This window comes from Theobroma umbraticum, unplaced genomic scaffold (genome assembly GCF_002168275.2).
Source record: "Theobroma umbraticum cultivar Fairchild unplaced genomic scaffold, ASM216827v3 scaffold_50.0, whole genome shotgun sequence".
Classification (NCBI taxonomy): domain Eukaryota; kingdom Viridiplantae; phylum Streptophyta; class Magnoliopsida; order Malvales; family Malvaceae; genus Theobroma; species Theobroma umbraticum.
In genome coordinates this window covers 361,769-382,371 of record NW_018397261.1, presented here as the reverse complement: position 1 = coordinate 382,371, position 20,603 = coordinate 361,769, and the positions used below count along the sequence as shown (strand labels likewise).

At 38.6% G+C, this 20,603-nt stretch overlaps 4 protein-coding genes across 5 annotated transcripts; 3 read left to right on the top strand and 1 right to left on the bottom strand.

Moving 5' to 3' along the window:
* Nucleotides 1-98: 98 nt before the first annotated feature.
* On the top strand, nt 99-9,772 carry LOC110418556 (uncharacterized). Its single transcript, XM_089783766.1, has 3 exons — nt 99-1,632; nt 1,699-1,735; nt 9,270-9,772. The coding sequence occupies exons 1-3, from the start codon at nt 1,133-1,135 to the stop codon at nt 9,615-9,617; spliced, it is 885 nt and encodes a 294-aa protein (XP_089639892.1). The 5' UTR covers nt 99-1,132; the 3' UTR covers nt 9,618-9,772.
* On the top strand, nt 4,413-8,094 carry QKY (C2 calcium/lipid-binding plant phosphoribosyltransferase family protein). Its single transcript, XM_021430017.2, has one exon. It carries the CDS (start codon nt 4,773-4,775, stop codon nt 7,704-7,706), a length of 2,934 nt encoding a protein of 977 aa, XP_021285692.2. The 5' UTR covers nt 4,413-4,772; the 3' UTR covers nt 7,707-8,094.
* A 3,327-nt stretch (nt 9,773-13,099) lies between the features above and the next one.
* Nucleotides 13,100-15,532, top strand: LOC110418160 (mitochondrial outer membrane protein porin of 36 kDa-like). The gene is made up of 5 exons (XM_021430803.2): nt 13,100-13,188; nt 13,277-13,363; nt 14,254-14,315; nt 14,479-14,705; nt 14,903-15,532. The coding sequence occupies exons 1-5, from the start codon at nt 13,146-13,148 to the stop codon at nt 15,207-15,209; spliced, it is 726 nt and encodes a 241-aa protein (XP_021286478.1). The 5' UTR covers nt 13,100-13,145; the 3' UTR covers nt 15,210-15,532.
* Nucleotides 15,533-15,730: 198 nt separating this feature from the next.
* On the bottom strand, nt 15,731-19,341 carry HIR1 (SPFH/Band 7/PHB domain-containing membrane-associated protein family). Of its 2 annotated transcripts, none has more exons than XM_021430801.1 (6): nt 19,213-19,341; nt 18,005-18,205; nt 17,459-17,579; nt 17,160-17,251; nt 16,909-17,005; nt 15,731-16,307 (listed from the first exon to the last, which is right to left on the bottom strand). In XM_021430801.1, exons 2-6 carry the CDS (start codon nt 18,191-18,193, stop codon nt 15,952-15,954), a joined length of 855 nt encoding a protein of 284 aa, XP_021286476.1. In that variant the 5' UTR covers nt 18,194-18,205; nt 19,213-19,341; the 3' UTR covers nt 15,731-15,951. The 2 variants fall into 2 exon arrangements, with proteins under 2 accessions (XP_021286476.1, XP_021286477.1); XM_021430802.2 differs by lacking the exon at nt 19,213-19,341 and adding an exon at nt 18,419-19,153.
* Nucleotides 19,342-20,603: the final 1,262 nt, after the last annotated feature.

The following is a 20,603-nucleotide window of genomic DNA, read 5'->3' as shown; positions in this document are numbered from 1 at the left end:
ATGTAAAGAATACAATAAAGCTGAATTTCAATTGAAAAAACCTCCATTTTCTTGTCCTTTGGATTTTCCCAATGAGAATAAACCAACGATCAAGGACATCAATAGAGAAATGTACACCAATCAGATAACTAAAAATCGATCTTCTTCTTCGTTTCTAACTAAAATGTTACATTTGATGTGTGAGGATCCAACAACTCATAATCTTATAACTTTCTTTAAAATCACTTGGATTTTGACTTCACCCCCTGATTCCGAGGCAAATTAATGTGCAAGTGCTCCATCGGAAAATCTTCTTGGACGGTAAAAGAATAACTCCTTTCTATCCTCCACTGGAAACTAATTAATACAAGGCAAGACAACGTGGTCCAAACATGAACATGGGGTAAGTTAGGAATATTCAGGATGCATACTTCACACGAAAACATAGCTATATATTTTCAGTCCCAGCCCAATAAGTTATACCTGGTAAGGTTTGGCATCGGTAAAGCTTCATTGACATACTTCTCTCAAAGTTTCATATTGGAACAAGGGCAACCGAAGAGTTTGTTCCTCATTGGAATTGGACAGAAGACTCAATGGGCCATTATCTCTCTGTTCATCTTCCTGGTACCCAATCAACATCTTTATCTCATTGTATTCCTTTTGACACAATCACTTCAATATTCATCAATTGATCAAGAGTTCAGAGTAGGGATCATGAGAAATCTTTTTCTTTTCCTTCTTGCTTTAACCCCTTCTAGCTCTAGGCAGGTTTCTGTTTGCCTCTTTCAAATTCGTTCTCCCCAAGAAAAGCATGGCATTGATTGTATAGGATGACAAGCATTTTGTGCTGAGAAATTAAATGTGTTTGTCCAGATTCTAGGCAAAAGCTCCCCAATTTGTTGATGAAAACATCATCCTTGAGTAGCCCTAAAGAATGTTCTTCAATTTGACGTGCAACTACATAAGAAAGCCCGAATTCATGCTTTAATCAACACTAAATCACCATTAAAATTAGGCAGAGTCCGTTGCAGAGGTTCCTTGAATAGCAGCTTTCCAAATTGTTTCTTTATTTAATTTTGATAGAGCAAGCTAATATTTAGTTTCTTTGCAAACGTAAGAATTCAAAGGGACTACTAACTTGAAGTTAAGAATGCTGATCGAAAGTGATGACAGTCCTCTGTCTCATGGGATATTTTTAGGTTTCAAAAAAGAGGAGATGATGGTTGGACTTGCTTACCCTGGCTATGTCACAATCAGCGGGGAGAGGACAGCAGATGATGACAAATGCATATACTTCGGGCAGGCCATACGACTGCCAGAGAATTTAGATATGAATAAGATAGGTCAAAAGTTTGAGGGTGAAATGCTCTGTCTAACCTTCCCAAAGAGAGCAGAAGAAAAGGATAATGAAAATGCTAACCCCGTTGCACAAGAACTAAGCAATGATGAAAATCAAAGGAAACACGATGAAGGACATGGCCATGATGGGAACGAAGAAAAGAGCGAGCAAACTGATCATCATGCTCTGAGTTTTCAGAGAGAGATGAGAAAGAAGGGAAGTATATTAGAGAGGGCTATCGATTTGTTTAGAAACAATATTAGTCTTACAATTGTTTTAGCCTTTTCATTGGGAGTGTTCGTGTCTCGAAGGTTTGAATCAAAAGGAGAGTAAACCAGCAGTAAGATTAACATGCTCTGTTCATAATTTATGTTTAGAAAAACACAGACACTAGCATTAACATCTTTGATCCCTGTAAATTCCTCCATGACATGCATCTGGTAATTATATAATTATATCATGAAAAGTTGACATGAATTACATCATGTATATTACATCAATCACAACTCAGAGAAATAATTTGCGAACTAATTAAAGTAGATTGTGTGTGTGTGTGTGTTTTGCATGTTAAGATGAGCAAAAATATATTAAACTTGCTATTCTAAAATTTGAGATAGGAGCATTCAGTTCTGCTACTAAAAGTAGATCTAGGTCTATAAGAGTATCAAGTGAAAGGCATTATATTCTTAAAAGGAAAACAAAAGAACAATCGAAAGAGAAAAGAGGAAGATGCATAAGAAACTGCAAGTTCAACAGGACAAGGATCAAATCTAAAACCAGCTTGATCACAAAGCCAAACATCTCAAACTTTGTTTCCCCTATTTTAGGCTGATTAAGCCAATAAAACATGTCACATCTTATAATAATATGCAAAAGTTAATTCCAGAAATTGCTTAGGTTTTTATGTTGAAAAGATAATGCATGCATCTAATTATAGGGAGGGAAAATGCATCAAATTTGTGTCTTTCTTCCTTTGCTGGAAGCAGATGCTGTTCGTCAAATAAAATAGATTTGGATCTGTCGTCAAACCTGGAAAAGAAAACAAAAAAAAAAAAAGAGTCCATTCTCATTGATGTAACACAGATACTTCAACTAAATGGTATCATGATCATCATCTTCTTAAATGAACATGTATGTAGAATGGAATCAAGAACCTATCTTAAAACACAATCGAATCTAAAGTTTATTTTCTCTTCATTATACAACTTCTTTACAATAAAATAGAGCAATATACCTCAGTGGAAACTTATTTCGTACGACAGGTTATAGAGGGCTTAAAGCCCCAGATAAATTTTAAGTACAGAACTATAGATGGAACTGAAATAAATCAAAATAGAGGAATAGAGAGATGGCACCAATTAATTGGCTATTCCTGTTCTCACCAATATTCTTCTGTGTTGCGGACACCTTTTGTTGATCTAATCCACTAACCGCTCACAAAAACATGACAAAACCAAGCAGCATCTGTTCAAAAATTACTTTATCCTATAGGATCAGATTCCATAAGCAGTCCACCAATTCAAAAAGGGCAGAATACCACCTCCTAAAGAAAAACTTGGGAGGGAGAAGCTTCTTTGACATGCGTGCCAAAAGTTGTGAACTATGTTCCCAAATAAGAAAGTTTAGCATTGGTTGGTGGGGTTTTATGCTTAAGAAGCTTTGGGGGTGATTTAGAATTTCTAATTGTCAACAAGAGATTGTTCAACCTTATGAGTCACATCCCTTGTGTTGTTGAAGTCAGCTTCATGTGACTTTAGTAACCTGGTGTCTCAAAGAATAACAAAATTGCCTTTAACCAAAAAGTAAATAGAAAAAGAAAAAGTAAGTAGACATTGGTGGATTCATTATATATATATATATATATATATATATATATATTGATAAAATCACAACTCACTGGTTTGTATATTTTTTATTATCCCCCTTCCTTCCTTTCCTTATTAAGAAACAGGATTTGAAAGATTTGGATTGGGAACTTTACTTGACATGGTTAATAAAGTTAGAGCTCAAAAGCTTTAGCTTGATGCTGCAAATTGGTTAGACTAGTGAATTTGTTGAGAGCAAAATCTAGTAGGAAAGTGAAGGGAAACATAATTTGAGGGAAGAAAACAAATGCTAGAGAGGGCAGAGCAGCTTCATGAACACAAGTGCATCCAGCGATGGATATGATAAGTAAAAAAAGGTAAGCATTTGGTGTTGACAAGGGAAACAGAGAAGGAATAAGAGGAAAATAAAGGTGATGCTTTGTGGGGCAAGCTTTATTCAAAAAAATGTGGGTGCTTTTGACAAAAAGGATAGAGGGCCATGGTTTGGAGGTGGAAATGGAATCATGTGCCTTGCAGGGGCATCCAACCAATGGTGCTTGTATGACCGCGTGACAGGTTTCATTTCCTCAACCCTAGTCATGTTTGTATCCCAAAATCCTCCCTCGACTAATTCATTCCACTGTTACTATCATAACAGGTAAGTAGAGAAATTAGAAAAGAGGCTAAGCCATAGGATAGGGGCATAATAACATACTAAAATTTCAACTTTTTGCTCCTAAGCCCCAAGAATTCATTCGCCTAATAAATGCAACAATAGTAAACGAAGCAGAAAAGAAAACATAGACAGAAAAAGAAAAACCACAGCATTACTTACAGTCAGCCTCGGATGAGATGTAAGCATAGAGAGAAAATGTAGCTCGGTGTACCAATAAAGCTGGGCTTGGTTTGAAACAAAGGCCGCCACAAATGTTAAGGCGCTACCAAGCAAACAAAGAAGAAATAAAAGAAAGAGGGTGAGTGGAAAACGAAGGAACCCGTGAAGGAGGGAAAGCCAAAAGCGCCCCTTAACCCAAAACCTTGCGAGGGAGAATGGAATCTCATTTCCCACTACCTCACCAGTCACCAACATGCATTGCGCACAAACATTCTCTCTCAAATCTAAAATCACCCGAATAAAATGATTAAAAAAAATTAAGAATCAAAACTATGCTTTGCAGACCGCATATTAAATCCAAAATTCAAAAGGCAAACCTCAAAAGCACATCGCCCTCCTCTCCGCTATCAACGCTCTCTCTCTCTCTCTCTCTCTCTCTCTCTGCGCCCCCTCGACACCCCCCCACCCCACCCCAAAAAAAAAATCGCAAAAGAAATTGCCGTTTTTTCCTTCTTTACTTGCCCAAAGCTCACTCAACCACTTCTTTCCCCTTTACTCCCCCAGAATCAAAATGAGACCATGACGACGTCGTCTCAGCAGCCTCCACTGCAGCCACCCACGACGGTGCGGAAAGTGATCGTGGAAGTGATCGACGCGCGTTGATCTTCTTCCCAAAGACGGTCAAGGAAGCTCCAGCCCTTACGTCATTGCCGATTTCGACGGTCAAAAAAAGAGAACTTCCACAAAGTACAGGGAACTTAACCCGGTATGGAACGAGGCGTTGGAATTTACGGTGTCCGACCCGGAAAATATGGATGTCGAAGAGCTTGAAATTGAGGTTTTCAATGATAAGAAATTCGGGAATGGAAGTGGCCGTAAAAATCACTTTTTGGGGAGGGTCAAGTTGTACGGGAGCCAGTTTGCCAGGCGAGGTGAGGAAGGGTTGATTTATTTTCCATTGGAGAAAAAGAGTGTTTTCAGTTGGATTAGAGGTGAGATTGGGCTTAAGATTTATTATTATGATGAGATTGTTGACGATCAGCCTCCGCCGGAAGAACCATCACCTCAGCAGCAACAACAGTCACCGCAGATGGAGGAGCCGAAACCTTCTCCCGGGCTTGTTGTTGTAGAGGAAGGTAGGGCTTTTGAGGTTCCTACTGCACACATGGAGTTTCCTCATGGAGCTCATGGCCATGGTCAGGGTCCTATCCCATGTTATCCTTCGCCGCCTGCTGTGGTCGTCGAGGAGTCACCACCGCATGTTGTTCATGTTCATGAGGAGCCGCCACCTCCGGCGGAGGCAACGGCTTTGCCACCACATATGGCGTCCGGAATTCCGGTCTCTGAGGTGCATTTTACCGTACCGGAGGTGAGGAGGATGCAGAGTAACAGAGGCGAGAGAGTTAGGGTTTTGAAGAGACCGCATGGAGACTATTTACCTAAAGACATTGGAGGTAACAAAACTCAAGCTGACAATGCCGTCGCTGCCGGGGCCGGTAGCGCCGAGAGGATCCATCCGTTCGATCTAGTTGAGCCGATGCAGTATTTGTTCGTTAAAATCGTTAAAGCCCGTGGATTGGCTCCAAACGAATGCCCTTACGTTAAGATCCGTACATCCAGCCATTACCTCAAATCGAAGCCGACGATTTACCGTCCAATGGAGCCAACAGACTCGCCCGAGTGGCGACAAGTGTTCGCTTTAGGTTATAATAAACAAGAATCAGTCACAGCGACGCTTGAGATCTCCGTTTGGGACTCTCCGACGGAAACTTTTCTCGGCGGCGTTTGTTTTGATCTTTCAGATGTTCCAGTCCGAGAGCCTCCAGATAGTCCTTTAGCACCGCAGTGGTACCGGCTCGAAACCGGGGCGGTTGATCAGAATTCAGGTGGGGTTTCCGGTGATATCCAGCTGGCTGTTTGGATCGGTACTCAAAATGACGACGCCTTCCCTGAAGCGTGGAGTTCAGACGCACCATACGTGGCACACACTCGGTCGAAAGTTTATCAATCCCCAAAGCTTTGGTATTTGAGATTGACTTTGATCGAAGCTCAGGATCTCCAAATTGCGCCGAATCTGCCTCCGTTAACAGCGCCAGAAATTCGAGTGAAAGCGCAGCTAGGGTTTCAATCCGTACGGTCAAGGAGAGGAAATATGAACAATCATAGTATGTCAGTGCACTGGAACGAGGACTTAATCTTCGTCGCCGGCGAACCTCTCGAAGATTCGTTAATTTTGTTAGTAGAAGACCGTACGAACAAGGAGGCCACTGTCCTTGGCCTCGTCATGATCCCATTGATCTCAATCGAGCAGCGGATAGATGAGCGCCACGTGGCACCAAAATGGTTTGGTTTGGAAGGAGGAGCAGGCGGTGGAGGTGGGCCCTACGGCGGGAGAATCCACCTGCGGCTGTGCTTAGAGGGTGGCTATCACGTGCTGGATGAAGCGGCGCACGTGTGCAGTGACTTTAGACCCACAGCTAAGCAGCTTTGGAAGCCGGCTATTGGGATTTTGGAGCTGGGGATTCTTGGGGCTCGCAGCTTGCTCCCGATGAAAACCAAAGGCGGAGGCAAAGGGTCCACTGATGCTTATTGTGTTGCGAAATATGGGAAAAAGTGGGTCCGCACAAGGACTGTCACGGACAGCTTTGATCCACGCTGGAACGAGCAGTACACGTGGCAAGTCTACGACCCCTGCACTGTCCTTACTGTCGGGGTTTTTGACAATTGGCGTATGTTTGCAGACGCGTCAGAAGACAAACCAGACTCCCGTATTGGCAAAATACGGATACGCATATCTACGCTAGAGAGTAACAAAGTGTACACCAACTCGTATCCATTGTTGGTTTTGACAAGAATGGGGTTAAAGAAAATGGGTGAGATTGAACTAGCGGTTCGGTTCGCCTGCCCGTCATTGTTACCGGACACATGTTCGGCTTATGGCCAGCCATTGCTTCCAAGAATGCATTATCTCCGCCCACTCGGGGTGGCTCAGCAGGAGGCATTGCGCGGAGCTGCCACGAAGATGGTGGCACAATGGCTTGCAAGGTCAGAGCCACCGTTGGGGCAGGAGGTGGTAAGGTACATGTTGGATGCGGATTCTCATACATGGAGCATGAGAAAGAGTAAGGCTAATTGGTTTCGGATTGTGGCAGTTCTTGCATGGGCGGTGGGGTTGGCAAAATGGTTGGATGATATTAGGCGGTGGAGGAACCCAGTTACCACGGTGTTGGTCCATGTCCTGTATTTGGTGCTTGTTTGGTACCCGGATTTGATTGTGCCAACGGGGTTTTTATATGTGGTGTTAATTGGAGTTTGGTATTACAGATTTAGGCCCAAGATACCAGCTGGAATGGATATCAGGCTGTCCCAAGCTGAAACAGTTGACCCGGATGAGCTGGATGAGGAGTTTGATACAATTCCGAGTTCAAAGCCACCTGAGCTAATCAGGGCCAGATACGATAGATTGAGAATATTGGCTGGAAGGGTTCAGACGGTTTTGGGTGACTTTGCAACCCAGGGTGAGAGGGTCCAAGCCCTGGTGAGTTGGAGGGACCCAAGGGCCACAAAATTGTTCATTGGGGTCTGCTTGGCCATCACTCTGATACTTTATGTGGTGCCACCAAAAATGGTGGCTGTGGCATTAGGATTTTATTATCTGAGGCACCCCATGTTCAGGGATCCCATGCCGCCGGGTAGCTTGAACTTTTTTCGGCGGCTTCCCAGCTTATCGGATCGGTTAATGTAGAGATGAAGAGTAGGTGCATATATTATAAGTAAATTTTTAGATACCAGATTATGGGGGGTATGGTGGGGAAGAGGGTGGAACACAAACAACTGTTTGTGTTGAAAAAGTTGTCCCCAAATAACATTGTAAGGAGTGAAAGTGGGATTAAAGGGGGAAGCGGCAAGTTGTCATTACATCTCTTTATTTATTATTTTCATTTTTATTTTATGTTTTTGTTTTTCTAGTATTGCAATTGAATGACTGACTATTGGAGACTTGGAATAAGAGAAGGGAGAGGGGGGAGAAAATTGCGTGTTGAGATGAAAAAGGGGATTTTAAACGGCTCTGCTAGTGATTATTGTATGTACCCTTGTAAACACTGAAATCGCTTTCTAACATATAGAAACCCTACCTTCACTTGCTTTTGTTCCTTCTATCCTACCTACTATCATCTGTCTACTTTTTCCCACCCAGAAAATGCAGTTTTCATTCATGCTTTCTTTCCTATTATTTTCATCAGCAATTGAACCCTGAAAAACGTGGAATCCTTTAAAAGCTCTTCCAAGCCATTTTCCTAATCTCCATCTTCTTTTCCATGGCTTATGCAAGTGTTTAACTCCTCTTTTTGAAATGGTATCATCAGCAGTGGCGGGAAAACTGATTTTTCCAGTCCCCAGTGCTTTCTCATGCAATGGGGTCAATATAAAATTTAGTGGGCTTGCAGAATCCATTTGAAACATACGCTACGAATGCCCCAAGGTGTCAGAAAGTAACAACATTTTGGGACAAGTCAACGTGTATGCTGGGCACTTGGCAGCTTTCACGACATATTTTTCCAAACATTTGACTTGAAGTCCAACCAGTAGGGCTAAGCATGCATAGTCCCGTTGCTCCACATTTCTTAATAATCCTGGTTCTTCATCACCCTCAATGGGCCGAATAATCTAGATGAATGGGCCTAGCCCTTTTAAAAATGTCCATTCATAATCCAAAACCTCTAGTAGCTAAATACAGGCAGACGATGTTTACCATACAAGCACTTGGTGCTTTCACATGTGGATATTCATTATTCTCGCTGAAACAGAAGGCACCTCAGCCATTAGTTTGATTGGTTAACATCGCACTGCTAAAAATAAGGTCAAGATCACAGATTATAAAAGGCAAGATCAGTGAACTAACATTATAACCCTGCGCCCTGCATTTGTTTCAAGGGTGGAAATCAACACCCCTAGAAGTACAACAACTGAATTTCATTGAGATCCCAGATCTGTCATTATTTTCTTTTACTTGATTCACTTATCTTTTAGTATTGCTTCGGTTTAGAATGTAGAAAATGAATGCAAGAAGAGCCGAAAATGTTGCATCTGTTTAATTTGCATGTATTTATCAACACTTCCAACTATGGAGCAATTATGCTCCATACTAAAAAAAATTCACCAGCATTCCATAAAATTATAGACACACCCTTCATTTTCTTTGCACTTTCCAATTTATTACTTGTTTGCCTTGGTGCTCGGAGTATTGTAATCAAACTTTGTTTTGCATTTACAGAGGAAGGCTCAATAATTTAATACCTATATATAGGAAACTATGGGAGAGACAGCGGATTCTAAGAAACATGACGATCATAAAGAAAAAGAGAAGAAGCATGAGAAAGAAGAGAAGCACGAGGGAGAAGATCGTGATAAGGAGGATAAGGGAAAGAAAGAGAAGAAGCAGAAGAAAGACAAGGACTGTAAAGATAAGGAGGATAAGGAAGATGGTGGAAAGGAGAAGAAGGAAAAGAACCATGAAGGTAAGAAAAACCCTGAGAAATTAAGGGCTGAGCTTCAAAAGATAGAATCCAAGATACAGGCATTAACCCAAAAGAAAGAAGAACTTTTAAAACTCCTCGATGAAGTCGAGAAAGCTGCTGTGAAACCAAGTGGTTGAGCCTGGCAAACCTCCTTACTCTCTTTAGGTGGCAGTTGCTGCATGAAATGCAAGGGCTTCAAATTTAGGAACTGTGTGCATATGATACATTTGACAATAACACTGTATTTTCTGCTGGAACTTTGCTGTAAACAAAGAAATCAACTCATAATCATCTTGTGTACTCTGATAATTAGAAGCTGATAGCAATTTATTTGTTTTCAAACAGAGTAACTCAGTAAAACATACCAAAACAAGGCAATTGACTGACTGATAATTCGATGTTGGGAATGAAGCTTGGTCCGGGAGCAATGCACTAAGTTAAAGAGCTTCCATTGTTCCCGGATCAAGCTTTATTCCAGACATCGCAAGTATCTGTTAACCTTTGTGTCCTTAGAAGCAGCTGATCCAATGCCTACAACCAAAAGGCTATGGCACAGTTGTATACAATGGGTATCTGACTCCTCCCTTCTTATGTGGTTCTGAACAGTTGGAGATATTATCTTGCTCCACTCAGGGTTTGCTCCCGAACGTAGAGGTGCAAGATTCATAAGCTGCATGTTGATCAAAGTCATAAAAAACAGGAAAAATATTCCCAATTACCAAGTAATTGACCTCCCACTAATGTCACTTTGATTAGAAAGAGATGATTAAGTTGGTGAAATTTTGACTTTTTATCGAGTATTGATATGATACTTTACAAGGTAATGCAATGAATAGAAAAGGATCAAAAAATGACCAGATTCTCAGGTTTGGAATAGGAGAAAAACAACTTGCTTAATGAGACAAAAGCCAGGGGAGAAGCATTCAATTTCCATCTTAATTTCTTCCATAAAAATGTTAACTCTCGCGATATGTGAAGAATGGAGGACATTCATTACAGGCACTAAGTTTTGGAATGCAGAACCAACCCACATCACAGTTTTGTACTTGAAAATATGGAACCGGCTACGGTGGATGTAATTTGAAAGCACCCTCTTTATTGCTATGGTGAGTGTACTGAGTGATGCCAAAAGAATCATTGCATTTTGGATCAAAGAACGGCTAGAAATTAATATCCCCATTTCATCTAGACTGACTGGATCATCATTAAACATATTTTTAGGAATGTGTTCGTAGTATGCTTTTAAAGTACATTTTATCCTTATTATCTTGCTGCTGGAGCTTTAAAGTGCATCCAAGGAACAATTGGTCACGATTTGTCATGCAAAATTTGCAAAAATGTTGACTTCACATTCTGTTTCTATATATTCACATTTCATGGTTATTTGTTCGTACAATGTGACTTTATGCCATTGATTTATAGAGAAGTAAAATATGTTGGGAATGTTAAAGAATGATATAAGCAATGCTCCAATGAAAGTGTCATAGTGACGACAGTAAACATATTCCATGGTGATAAATCACTCAAAAACCATGGCTTCCATTGTTTGACATAACCAATCTCTTCTTTAGCATTCAACTCTTTTTCAACATATATTTTGAAGGAGATAATTTAACAAAAACTATTTCTTTTGTTATTTGATATACGTTGATATGATGGGGTTTTTATCAAAAACTAGTCGACTTAACCCTAAGAATTTTATGGTGTGAAAGAATGTAAAAGACAAGTCCGAAGACTGCAATACCTCCTCTTGGCACCCAACTTCGTTTTCTCTGCCGAAGACTCAAGTGAGACTAGAATGGGTTTGTGCAAGGCAAGTGCAGTTGTCCAGTTGAGCTTGCAGTCTGTTCCGTACTTCCATCTGATTTCAACAGGATAGGTTGACATAAAGAGTGCAACAGCTGGATACAACATTGGATTTTGAGACCCACAAATCAAGCTTCATTGTTAGTAAGTGGGGTACAAGACCCTAGAAAGTATAGGCCAATAAACTTGAGCTGAGCTTGATATTACATAAAGTCATTTCTACTTTCCAGTAAAACTTTCACATTGAAAACTAATTTAGCTAGTTGATTCTCAGAAATAAACATGCTGCCAATTTTTCACATGGGTAGTGTACTGTGCTATTGGCTTGACTTAGATTGTGTACATGTCTGCAACCGTTTCAAGGAATAAAATGAATCCCACGTCTTCCTCTGCATCCTTGCTTTACTAGAAAAGTAGGAACATCGTGTAGCTGTCAACTAATAAAGAAAATACTAGAATAAGTAGCTGTCAACTAATAAAGAAAATACTAAAATAAATAAATTATCTTTCGGACTGGACAGGGGATCGGATGGGAAAATACTTTTACCTCATAGTTTGAGAAAAGCACTGGCAAAATGGAAAGTTGGTGTAGTTAAGAGACTTAGTAGTTAGGACATATTTTCATGGGAAATTTTGTATCTCCGATGGGACATGAGGAAAGAAAAAGATCCTATTCCTATGAAAAACCATAGGAAAGAGAGATCTTGGGAAATGTTGCGGAAATGCTGTGCAAGAAGATGATAAATTAACCTTGAATTTGACAGGATAAGGGAACCTTAATTCAAGAAAATATTGCACAGAAACAGTGGCATAATCTCCTCAGGAGTAAAAGAGCGCTGTTTTTCTACCCAGGTTATGCGAGGACTCCTATGGCATGCTGTTGCGGCTACTGCATACTGATTTTAAAGCAAATTCCAAAATTAGACTTACAAGATATTAAGTAAATAAACTAACAGGCTACAACAAGTCGCTACCATTTAGTAAAAACATACCTACAAAAGTAACTTAAAATGACTTTTGACCATCAGAAATCGTCCTCTTGTCACAAATGGCAATATCATAAAGGTTTCAAGATGTATTTCTGCTGGGATTTTCAGGACTTACGAAACTCTATTTGCAAAAGTATGTACACAGAAAAAACAACAAAGAGAAGCAAATCCCTAATAAACTTAGACAATACTGACTAAATTGAAGAGGAAAACATATGTTTCGTTGTCATTGATGTGTGTCAGCAGTTTTAAACAACAAAAGCAAGGCAGACAGTATGCTCTTCCTTCCCAAAAGGCTTCAACATTCTGCCATGGATAGTGCTATAAGTCACGAGCTGGTCTTAGTATTCAAACAGCATCCTTGGGCACTAAAAAGTCTTCAAGATGATCTCAACTTGAACCGAATATACAAAACTTTAAACAGTACATGGATAAACATTTGATTCAAACAATGACAGCATTATCCTTTAATCTTTGATCATCAGGTGCTAATTTCTATCAGCTGCAGAGGATGTGTCAGCAGGTTTAAACTTCTGAGGTTGATCAATTTGGTCTGTCGGATAGCATGTTTGAATTGTTGCTCTTTTCTCAGCCTGGGCTGATTTGAATTGCAGCAGACTTTCCCTCCAATAGTCCCAGAGTGGGAAATCTCATGAGCCTGGCATTTTCGATGGGCCATATAATTGAACATGAATTGGTTCCTGGAAATTTCGTTTTATACAGGGATCCTTCGTTTGTCACTACTTTGGAAACTTCCCTTTTGGCTGCTGCTTCTCGTTCTCAATAAATTTTCCCGAAACAAAAAAAAATTAAAACAGCTTAATGAAGAAGTTGAAATCCGCAGTTTAAAAGCTTGAACAACAAATTATCATGAATCCTGGTTTATACTTTGCTATAGGCAAAAAAGCTAGAGGTTGTAACATCTTTTGTTCTTTAATACATATTTAAAATTGTTTCTGGATAAGCACTTCACAAATACTTACCAACTGAATTTTGGTTAGATCTTCTCTACAAGGATTATGCTCAACGACAACCACTACAACTTCGCTACCAAAGTTTCGACTGGAGTTTTGACTTCTCATGCCAAAGTAATCTTTCCCCTCTTAGTCTTTCGATGTTTTAAATTTCTTTTCAGCATTCCGTTTCATGTCATTGTCTTTAGCTGAAATTTAAATTGGATAGATACTTCCATGCTTGCTCCTTGTTATCTGATAGGAGAAAGTGTCTAGAATTGAAAATGGAGAGTTTATTACCAATATACCATCCATGACCTGCATTTATACCTCTGATCATCTAGTTGCAGCTTGCAAAATTGAGTAGCTAGTTATCTTTCAACTATTGTATAATGTGGGATTCAGGTTTTACCAATGTGATTTGAGTTTGTTATAGAACATATATCAAAGAACTCCATAAATCAGTCTCAACGATTGCAAGACCAATGTCAATTTTCTTGCTTTGTACTTATGAAATCAAACTAGTTATACTTGCATCTATCTGTATATAGTGTCCATTGCAGAGAATCAATGAGCATTGGCCTCAATAGTGATGTTCTCTGGCAATGCCAACTCTGTAAACAGCAAGACAACTTTGTCCTAAGAAGGTGTATTCATGATTCTGTTGAAGGATCAGCCAAACAAATTAAGATTCATTATTGGAAAATGGAGGGAATACAAGGAGTTAAACCTGGCCCATTAGCTTAGATAAAACCCAAGTAGGAGTAAAAATAAACTGCCTGGAGCCTGCCCTTACTATAGATTCTTCTAAAGAATAACAAGCAGAAACCAATTCTCACTGTAGGATCAAACCTGCCTTTGCTTATCTTCGTGATCAAATAACTCCTATTGCAGAATATAGAAGAAGGGGCAAAAGAAATCGCTGCTCTCTGCTTAGGGAAAGACTTGTGGCAGATGTTGTAGTTCGTAGGAAATTGATCAGCTAATCATCTATTTCTTGACTTAAGGTTTTTATGGTGTTACAGTTGAAGAGATTTTGCCAGGAGTAAATACAGTTTTTAGAGTTATTATTCCAGATTCTGGTAAGGTACTGAACATCTTTCAAGCTTGTCATCTGCAACTTTCCTGTATCAACAGTTTATTACATTTTGCCTAACGATCTGGTTCATGTAATGCACCAATATCCACGAGAACCTATTATAAGAGTGCACAGTGCTTAATTCTTCTGGCAATGGTGATTGTAATAACAGGCAGAACTGCAATACTTGCGTGACTACGTGGGGTTTAGTGCCGGAGTAGGATTGAAGGCAAACCCTGCAACAGGGTTTGACCCCATTGCAAACATCTCGGGTGTAATAGGAAGCACTCTTGTCTCTCTTGGAGCCGACCTTGGCTTTGACATAACAGCAGGGACTCTCAACAAATTCAGTGCCAGTTTGAGCTTGAATACTGCCTTCCTCATTGCTTCCCTGAACTTGTGAGCAGTGCATATAAAATTAGAGAAGAAAAACAATAGTTAGAAGGAATTAAAAAATGACAGTTTCCGTTTTAACAATTAGCAATAGTAACATTCATTCTGCCCCTCCCCTTTTCCCCGCATTTTTCTCCTCGTTTATGGGAAGAAAAAAGAACCAATCAAAGTGCTTAATGCTCCTGGCTTTTCTGACAATGCAGGAGTGATAGTTTTGACAGTGCAAAGGCATCCTTTTACCGTGCGTTGAACCCCCCAACCAGGACTGCAGTTGCAGCTGAGTTGAAGCATAGGTTTTCGGAGGATGCAACAACTCTTACAGTTGGTGCGCAGCATGCATTGTTTCCATTGACATTGGTGAAGGCTCGCATGGATACTGATGGGAAGGTTAGTGCCGTTCTTAGGCAACAAGTGTGGCAAAGGTTCTATGTCTCCATTGCTGGAGAGATGAATTTAAGAGACAGCAATTATATTCCTAAAATCGGACTTTCTATGGCTCTCAATCCCTAGAGCAATTCATCATACTGAAGCTCTAAAGTGTCCCTGTGATGATTTTGTGTTATGAATCATAGTATTTATGTTCCTGGATGCAATCCAGTTTGTATATGTAATGGGGGATCGCAGAAGGTTTTCGTCCTTTACCAGTTAGAAATCAGTGAGGAAAGGGAGGTAATATATATATATATACAAGTTCCTAATATTAGTGATAAATAATGTAAAAGAATTGATGCAGAAAATTAAGTTGAGATGATTTTGATGCTGAGATGTAAAGTTAATTCCATATTGAAACAGTCGGCACTTAGCCATGGTGCAGAAAATTAAAGAATGCTTGGAATCAATTGCAGTTAAATGAAGGTTGGCATGTGAGAAAGAGAAATTAGTGAATGCTAAAACATTGAACATCTTCCTTTCGATTCCCTCTCGGAACAATGAACTTATTTGTAGGGAAACTTACATAGAAAGGCAGATGGCACACAGATTTCGATAAAAGATTTTTACCTTTGCCCATGGTGACAATAAACCAAGAGAAATCCAACATAAAGCCTCTCAATATCTATAAAAATAGAAAATCATGCAGCCCATGTACTTCACAAACCTTGTACGCTCATCTGTACACAAGTGCTCACACTGGACAAATGACAAACCACAATTAAACAAGAGCTAAGGCACCAAGAACTAAACAGGCAAATATTAAAACCCTTAATGCTTGTCTAAAGCAAAACCCAGTATAAGCCTTTGAAAAGTCATATAGTTACTGATGTGCAGCCTGGAGGAGTCCATCACGAATCTGAGTAGCGACATCACGAACAGCTCCAGGACCATGAGGGATGAACACAGCCGAAGATTTAGAAGCAGCACCAATTTCTTTCATGGTGTCAAAGTACTGGGTGACCAGGACCATGTCCATGACATCCTTTGCAGTCGTCCCAGGAACATTGACAGAGAATCCCAGAACACTATCTCTCAAACCATCAACAATCGCTTGCCGCTGGCGAGCAATACCCAGTCCTGACAAATATTTAGACTCAGCCTCACCTTCTGCTCGTTTGATTTGCAAAATTTTCTCAGCCTCCGCCTTCTCATTAGCTGCCACCCTCAGCCTTGCAGCTGCGAGTACAACACAATCAGAAAATTATATTAAGGAAACTGTTACAAGAAAAATAACCAAATGCCAGAAAGATGTCATATTTATGTTTAAATCACATTATAACAAGCTGGTCTTTGCAATAAAAAGACTAGGTACATTAAAATCACATTACAACAGGCAAATACTGAAAAGCTTCTCACCAAGTTGGTGAATGTAGAGCCATCTGGTTTTTTTGGTACAAAAAATATATATTTTATTGGTTATTCGTCCAGAAAAAATAAGAACCAGCAACAAGGCATGATTTGATAAGGAGGCATTATAAAAACACCCATTTAACAGATATCCATCTTGGTAATATACTATAAAGGTAAAATGACTAAAGCAATATCAGATGACAAGAAAGTTGGGAGTCCAATGCCAAAAGGTAAATTCATGAGACCTAGCTCTTCTTTTGGCTGTGAAATTCATAAGGCCTAGTGTTGCTCTCATATTTCTGCAGTATGATCTATTTGCTGCATGCATGCAGAATACAGCTAAGCAATGTCGTGCAGAGTTAGCCTACCCTAAACAACAGCAAATTTGAAAGTGCAAGAACCATGTAAGAGGTACTAACTATATTACCAGCATTAATTTCGTTCATTGCACGCTTCACATGCTCATCAGGCTCTATGTCCACGATAAGTGTTTGAACAATCTCATACCCATAGGCAGACATAGCCTGTTATAAAAAGAAGAAGGCAACAGAATTAGAAACATATTTACATATCAGCTTCACAATATTGCTGCAATTTAACATAACAAAGCCTTAGTCCAATCACATGGGCTTAGGGTTTAGAATATATGATCAATGTATACCTAATCAGGTTAATTACCTTCTCAAGTTCTTCTTCAACAGCTTTAGCAATTTCAGTCTTTTGTTCAAAAACATCATCCAGATTCAGCTTTGGAACACTTGCTCTAATAACTAAACATATTTATAGAAGTCAGCTAATATCCTTCACTTGAACAACTAAGTAATTGAACATCAGAAGATGAAATATTAAAATATTTTCCAATGTAATTTTAAATTTATGCACATGAATACAACTGTACTGAAGGGGTTCATACATTTTGCATGTGTGCATGTATGAGGGCAATGTGAATCTATACTCCACAAAAGTATTTTTCATACCATCAAAAACATAAGCTTGAATTTGTGTCCTTGTGTTGCTGAGTTTGTAAAAGGCATCGCTTGCCTTATCTGCTAGTGCACGGTATTGAATAGATGCAACAACATTGACAAATACATTGTCCTGATAAGATGGTCATAACAAAAAGTTAGTTTCTGCTGCACGACAGAGGCATATTATTGTCCACAAATAATATTACACAAATTTAAGCCACTTGAGAGTCAGATAACAAGAATTTTCAAGTGAATCTATTCCGCCAAAATATGAAAGGCCCCAAAAATAATCCTTTCATCCACCTTACCTTCCCACACCCAACCTCCCCTTGGAAGCCACCAGGGAGCGGTAGAGAAACTAATGAAAGAACAAAACTAGCAGCAAATACATCCATAACATGGCAGCATATGCTATAGTTGGAGAAAATAATAAAATTACACAATAACTAAATGGCAATTTATTGGAATGAATACTTCATCCTAAAACTTTAAGAGTTATACAGCAAAAAGAAGTCATAAACTGAAGAGGTACAACATTAAAAGCAATAGGCAGACCTTAGTCTTGGTCTCACAACGAACATCCAACTGCTGCAACCTCAGCGACAGGTGGCCAGCAAGCTGACTTCCAAGAAACCAAGGAAGGCAATGGCATCCAGGTTCAAGAACATCATCGAACCTGCCAAATCTCTCCTTGATGGCTACTGTAGACTGGTCAACTTGTACACAACAGAATAAATTACCCATTTTCTCTTTGATCTGAGAGTCCAACAGTTTGTATATCAGTGTAAAAGAACTCAAACAAATATCAGTGCTCTCTCTTAACTAGCATATTCCGGCAGACAACATATGTAATAAGTTTTGGTAGATAACCAACCACCGATCCATAGAACCAGCCTAAATTTTTTCAATTTATCTCAGGATATCGCAGAGAGAAAGATAAGAGCATATAAAAGGACTTAGAAGACTTACAACTTAACAAACGAAGGATGGCAAAGCAGAACAAAACTCTGAAGAGATAAGAGATAAACACACAAATATAATTGACTTAAATATATAGACTGCGGCAAGTTGGCTTGGAAAACTTCACAATACTTGCCACAAATTTCCAACACACATTCCTTTTTTGCAAATTATTAAAATTGTATGGCAAAAAAGAAGATAGCATTGACCCCTAAAAGGTAAGTCAACAGGAAATTTTATCCAGCTGCGTTCTTTCCTTGTACATGAAAGCAAAATATTTTATCATCTAAACTGTCCACACCATGTATCCAGCCAAATAATTCCCAAGGAGCTTCACCATATGACAAGAATCTTCATTTCATTTTAATGGAAAATTTTATGTTTCCATTTGACACACTTGACAACTTTAAGAAACCTTAAAATTCTCGTCGCGAGTTGTCTCTCATAGTAAAAATAAGCAACAAGGAAACAATAAATTCTCCATAAAATTATATTAAACTTTAAAAAAAAAACAAAAAAAAGCTTTTCCAGTTATCGGACTGTGACACCTATCTCTTGTTTGCCGGCTTCAGAGCTAAAACAACAGAATGGGTTTCTTGCATTAGGTCCATTGTCCTTGGTTTTATTGTTAAAATCAATTACAGAACTTATAATCATGATTCAATTGACAGAGAAAATTACATGAACAAGCATATTAACAAAAGAAAAAAAAAGGGGGGGTTGCTTTACAGGAAAAGGATATTGAGAAGAAACCCATAAGCAAAATTGAGACCGTAAAGAATAAGGGAGAAAAGCATCTTTACCTGATTTAATTGGAATTCCTTTTAGTATTATTATTAATTTTCCAAGAAGAAGTTGGAGTTCTTACACGGTAGGAGGAGGAAAGACAACTGAAAATGCGGGCTCAAAAAGTGTTGTTTTTTTATATTAAAAGAAAAAAAAAATCTTTGCCCCAGCGTAATTGCTAAGCAAATATTAATTAATTATTTTATATTTAAGATAATAACCTTAATTATTTACAAATGAAGACAAATCAATGAAATTATTGATTCTCGCTTGATTAACCTTTAAAAATTTGCTTATAGACCTGTTTTAAATTATTTTTTTAGATTAACATCTAGCAATGCATTATTAGCCATTCAATTGTTAAGAGAGTTAAAAGGTTCTTTGATAACTTTTCACTTTACAGTTTATTAGTATAATTCATTCTCTCATCATATATCTCAAAGATAATAATAGCTAGACATAGTACCTACTTTTATTGACTTCCATATTTATTTTTTCAGTTAGATCATTAATTTTATAGAGATTTACGAAACTCATTTCATAATTTTCTAATTATCTTGGCCCATGATATGATTAAGCTAATGTCAATCAATAAGTAATGAGATATTTTTCCTTGAATCATTCAAGGTGATGATTCCTATATTAATCACTCATTTACCTCTATATGTTTTATACTCAACTCAAAAAATCCTGTTTTGGCATCATTGGTTAAGCACTTGTAGAGATGAAATCAAAGCATAGTAATCTACATACAAGATAACTTAGTGTCTCAAATCTAAAGAGTAGTTACACAACTGACATATGAGAAACATTGCATAAACAATTAAATGAGCTAACAAATGCAATTCTCATGACGGGTCATATTCAGTGAACTCACTCTCTTACGATAAGCACCCACATGTTAGTTTCAAGTATTTTTATACTTCAACTTATGAGAATAATTGCTTATTTTACAAATAAAGAACATAGTATGTTTTGATCTTTGAGCATTATTGATGCCCTTTTCAATAGTACAATGATCAGGAACATTTAGGAACATGCTTCCATGCATAAGAATCTCATAATTGTATCCCAATACAATCTCTTTGTAAGGCATATATAGTTTCATGGGCTTTATCTACATAAGTATAAAAAGTAATTAAATTATAAACTTATGGATGAAGAACTACCTCATAATTATTATAAACTAATAAAATATCATATATGAATAACTCAAAATGTAATTTTCATACATTTAGAGATTAGCTTACAAGGCTCATACTAACAATATGATGATGTAGCCAACGTGTAGCATTGATGTTATGAATGTTATGGATAAATGTGCAAAGGTGACTCGAAAGTCTACATGGATACCCAAGGGTGTTGATAAATGTTTATATGATGTTGTTCATGAGATTATGGCACTCTG

Coding starts and splice junctions, on each gene's coding strand:
- LOC110418160 (XM_021430803.2), top strand. CDS start 13,146: ATGAATCCTGGTTTATACTTTGCTATAGGCAAAAAAGCTAGAG. Junction 13,189..13,276: donor TATAGGCAAAAAAGCTAGAG/GTTGTAACATCT, acceptor AATTTTGGTTAG/ATCTTCTCTACAAGGATTAT. Junction 13,364..14,253: donor TTTTGACTTCTCATGCCAAA/GTAATCTTTCCC, acceptor ATGGTGTTACAG/TTGAAGAGATTTTGCCAGGA.
- HIR1 (XM_021430801.1), bottom strand. CDS start 18,193: ATGGGTAATTTATTCTGTTGTGTACAAGTTGACCAGTCTACAGTAGCC. Junction 17,252..17,458: donor TCAAGCTTATGTTTTTGATG/GTATGAAAAATA, acceptor AAATATGTTTAG/TTATTAGAGCAAGTGTTCCA. Junction 17,006..17,159: donor TTGAAGAAGAACTTGAGAAG/GTAATTAACCTG, acceptor TTTTTATAACAG/GCTATGTCTGCCTATGGGTA.
- LOC110418556 (XM_089783766.1), top strand. CDS start 1,133: ATGCTGATCGAAAGTGATGACAGTCCTCTGTCTCATGGGATATTTTTA. Junction 1,633..1,698: donor GGAGTGTTCGTGTCTCGAAG/GTTTGAATCAAA, acceptor ATTTATGTTTAG/AAAAACACAGACACTAGCAT. Junction 1,736..9,269: donor CATTAACATCTTTGATCCCT/GTAAATTCCTCC, acceptor ACCTATATATAG/GAAACTATGGGAGAGACAGC.
- QKY (XM_021430017.2), top strand. CDS start 4,773: ATGGATGTCGAAGAGCTTGAAATTGAGGTTTTCAATGATAAGAAATTC.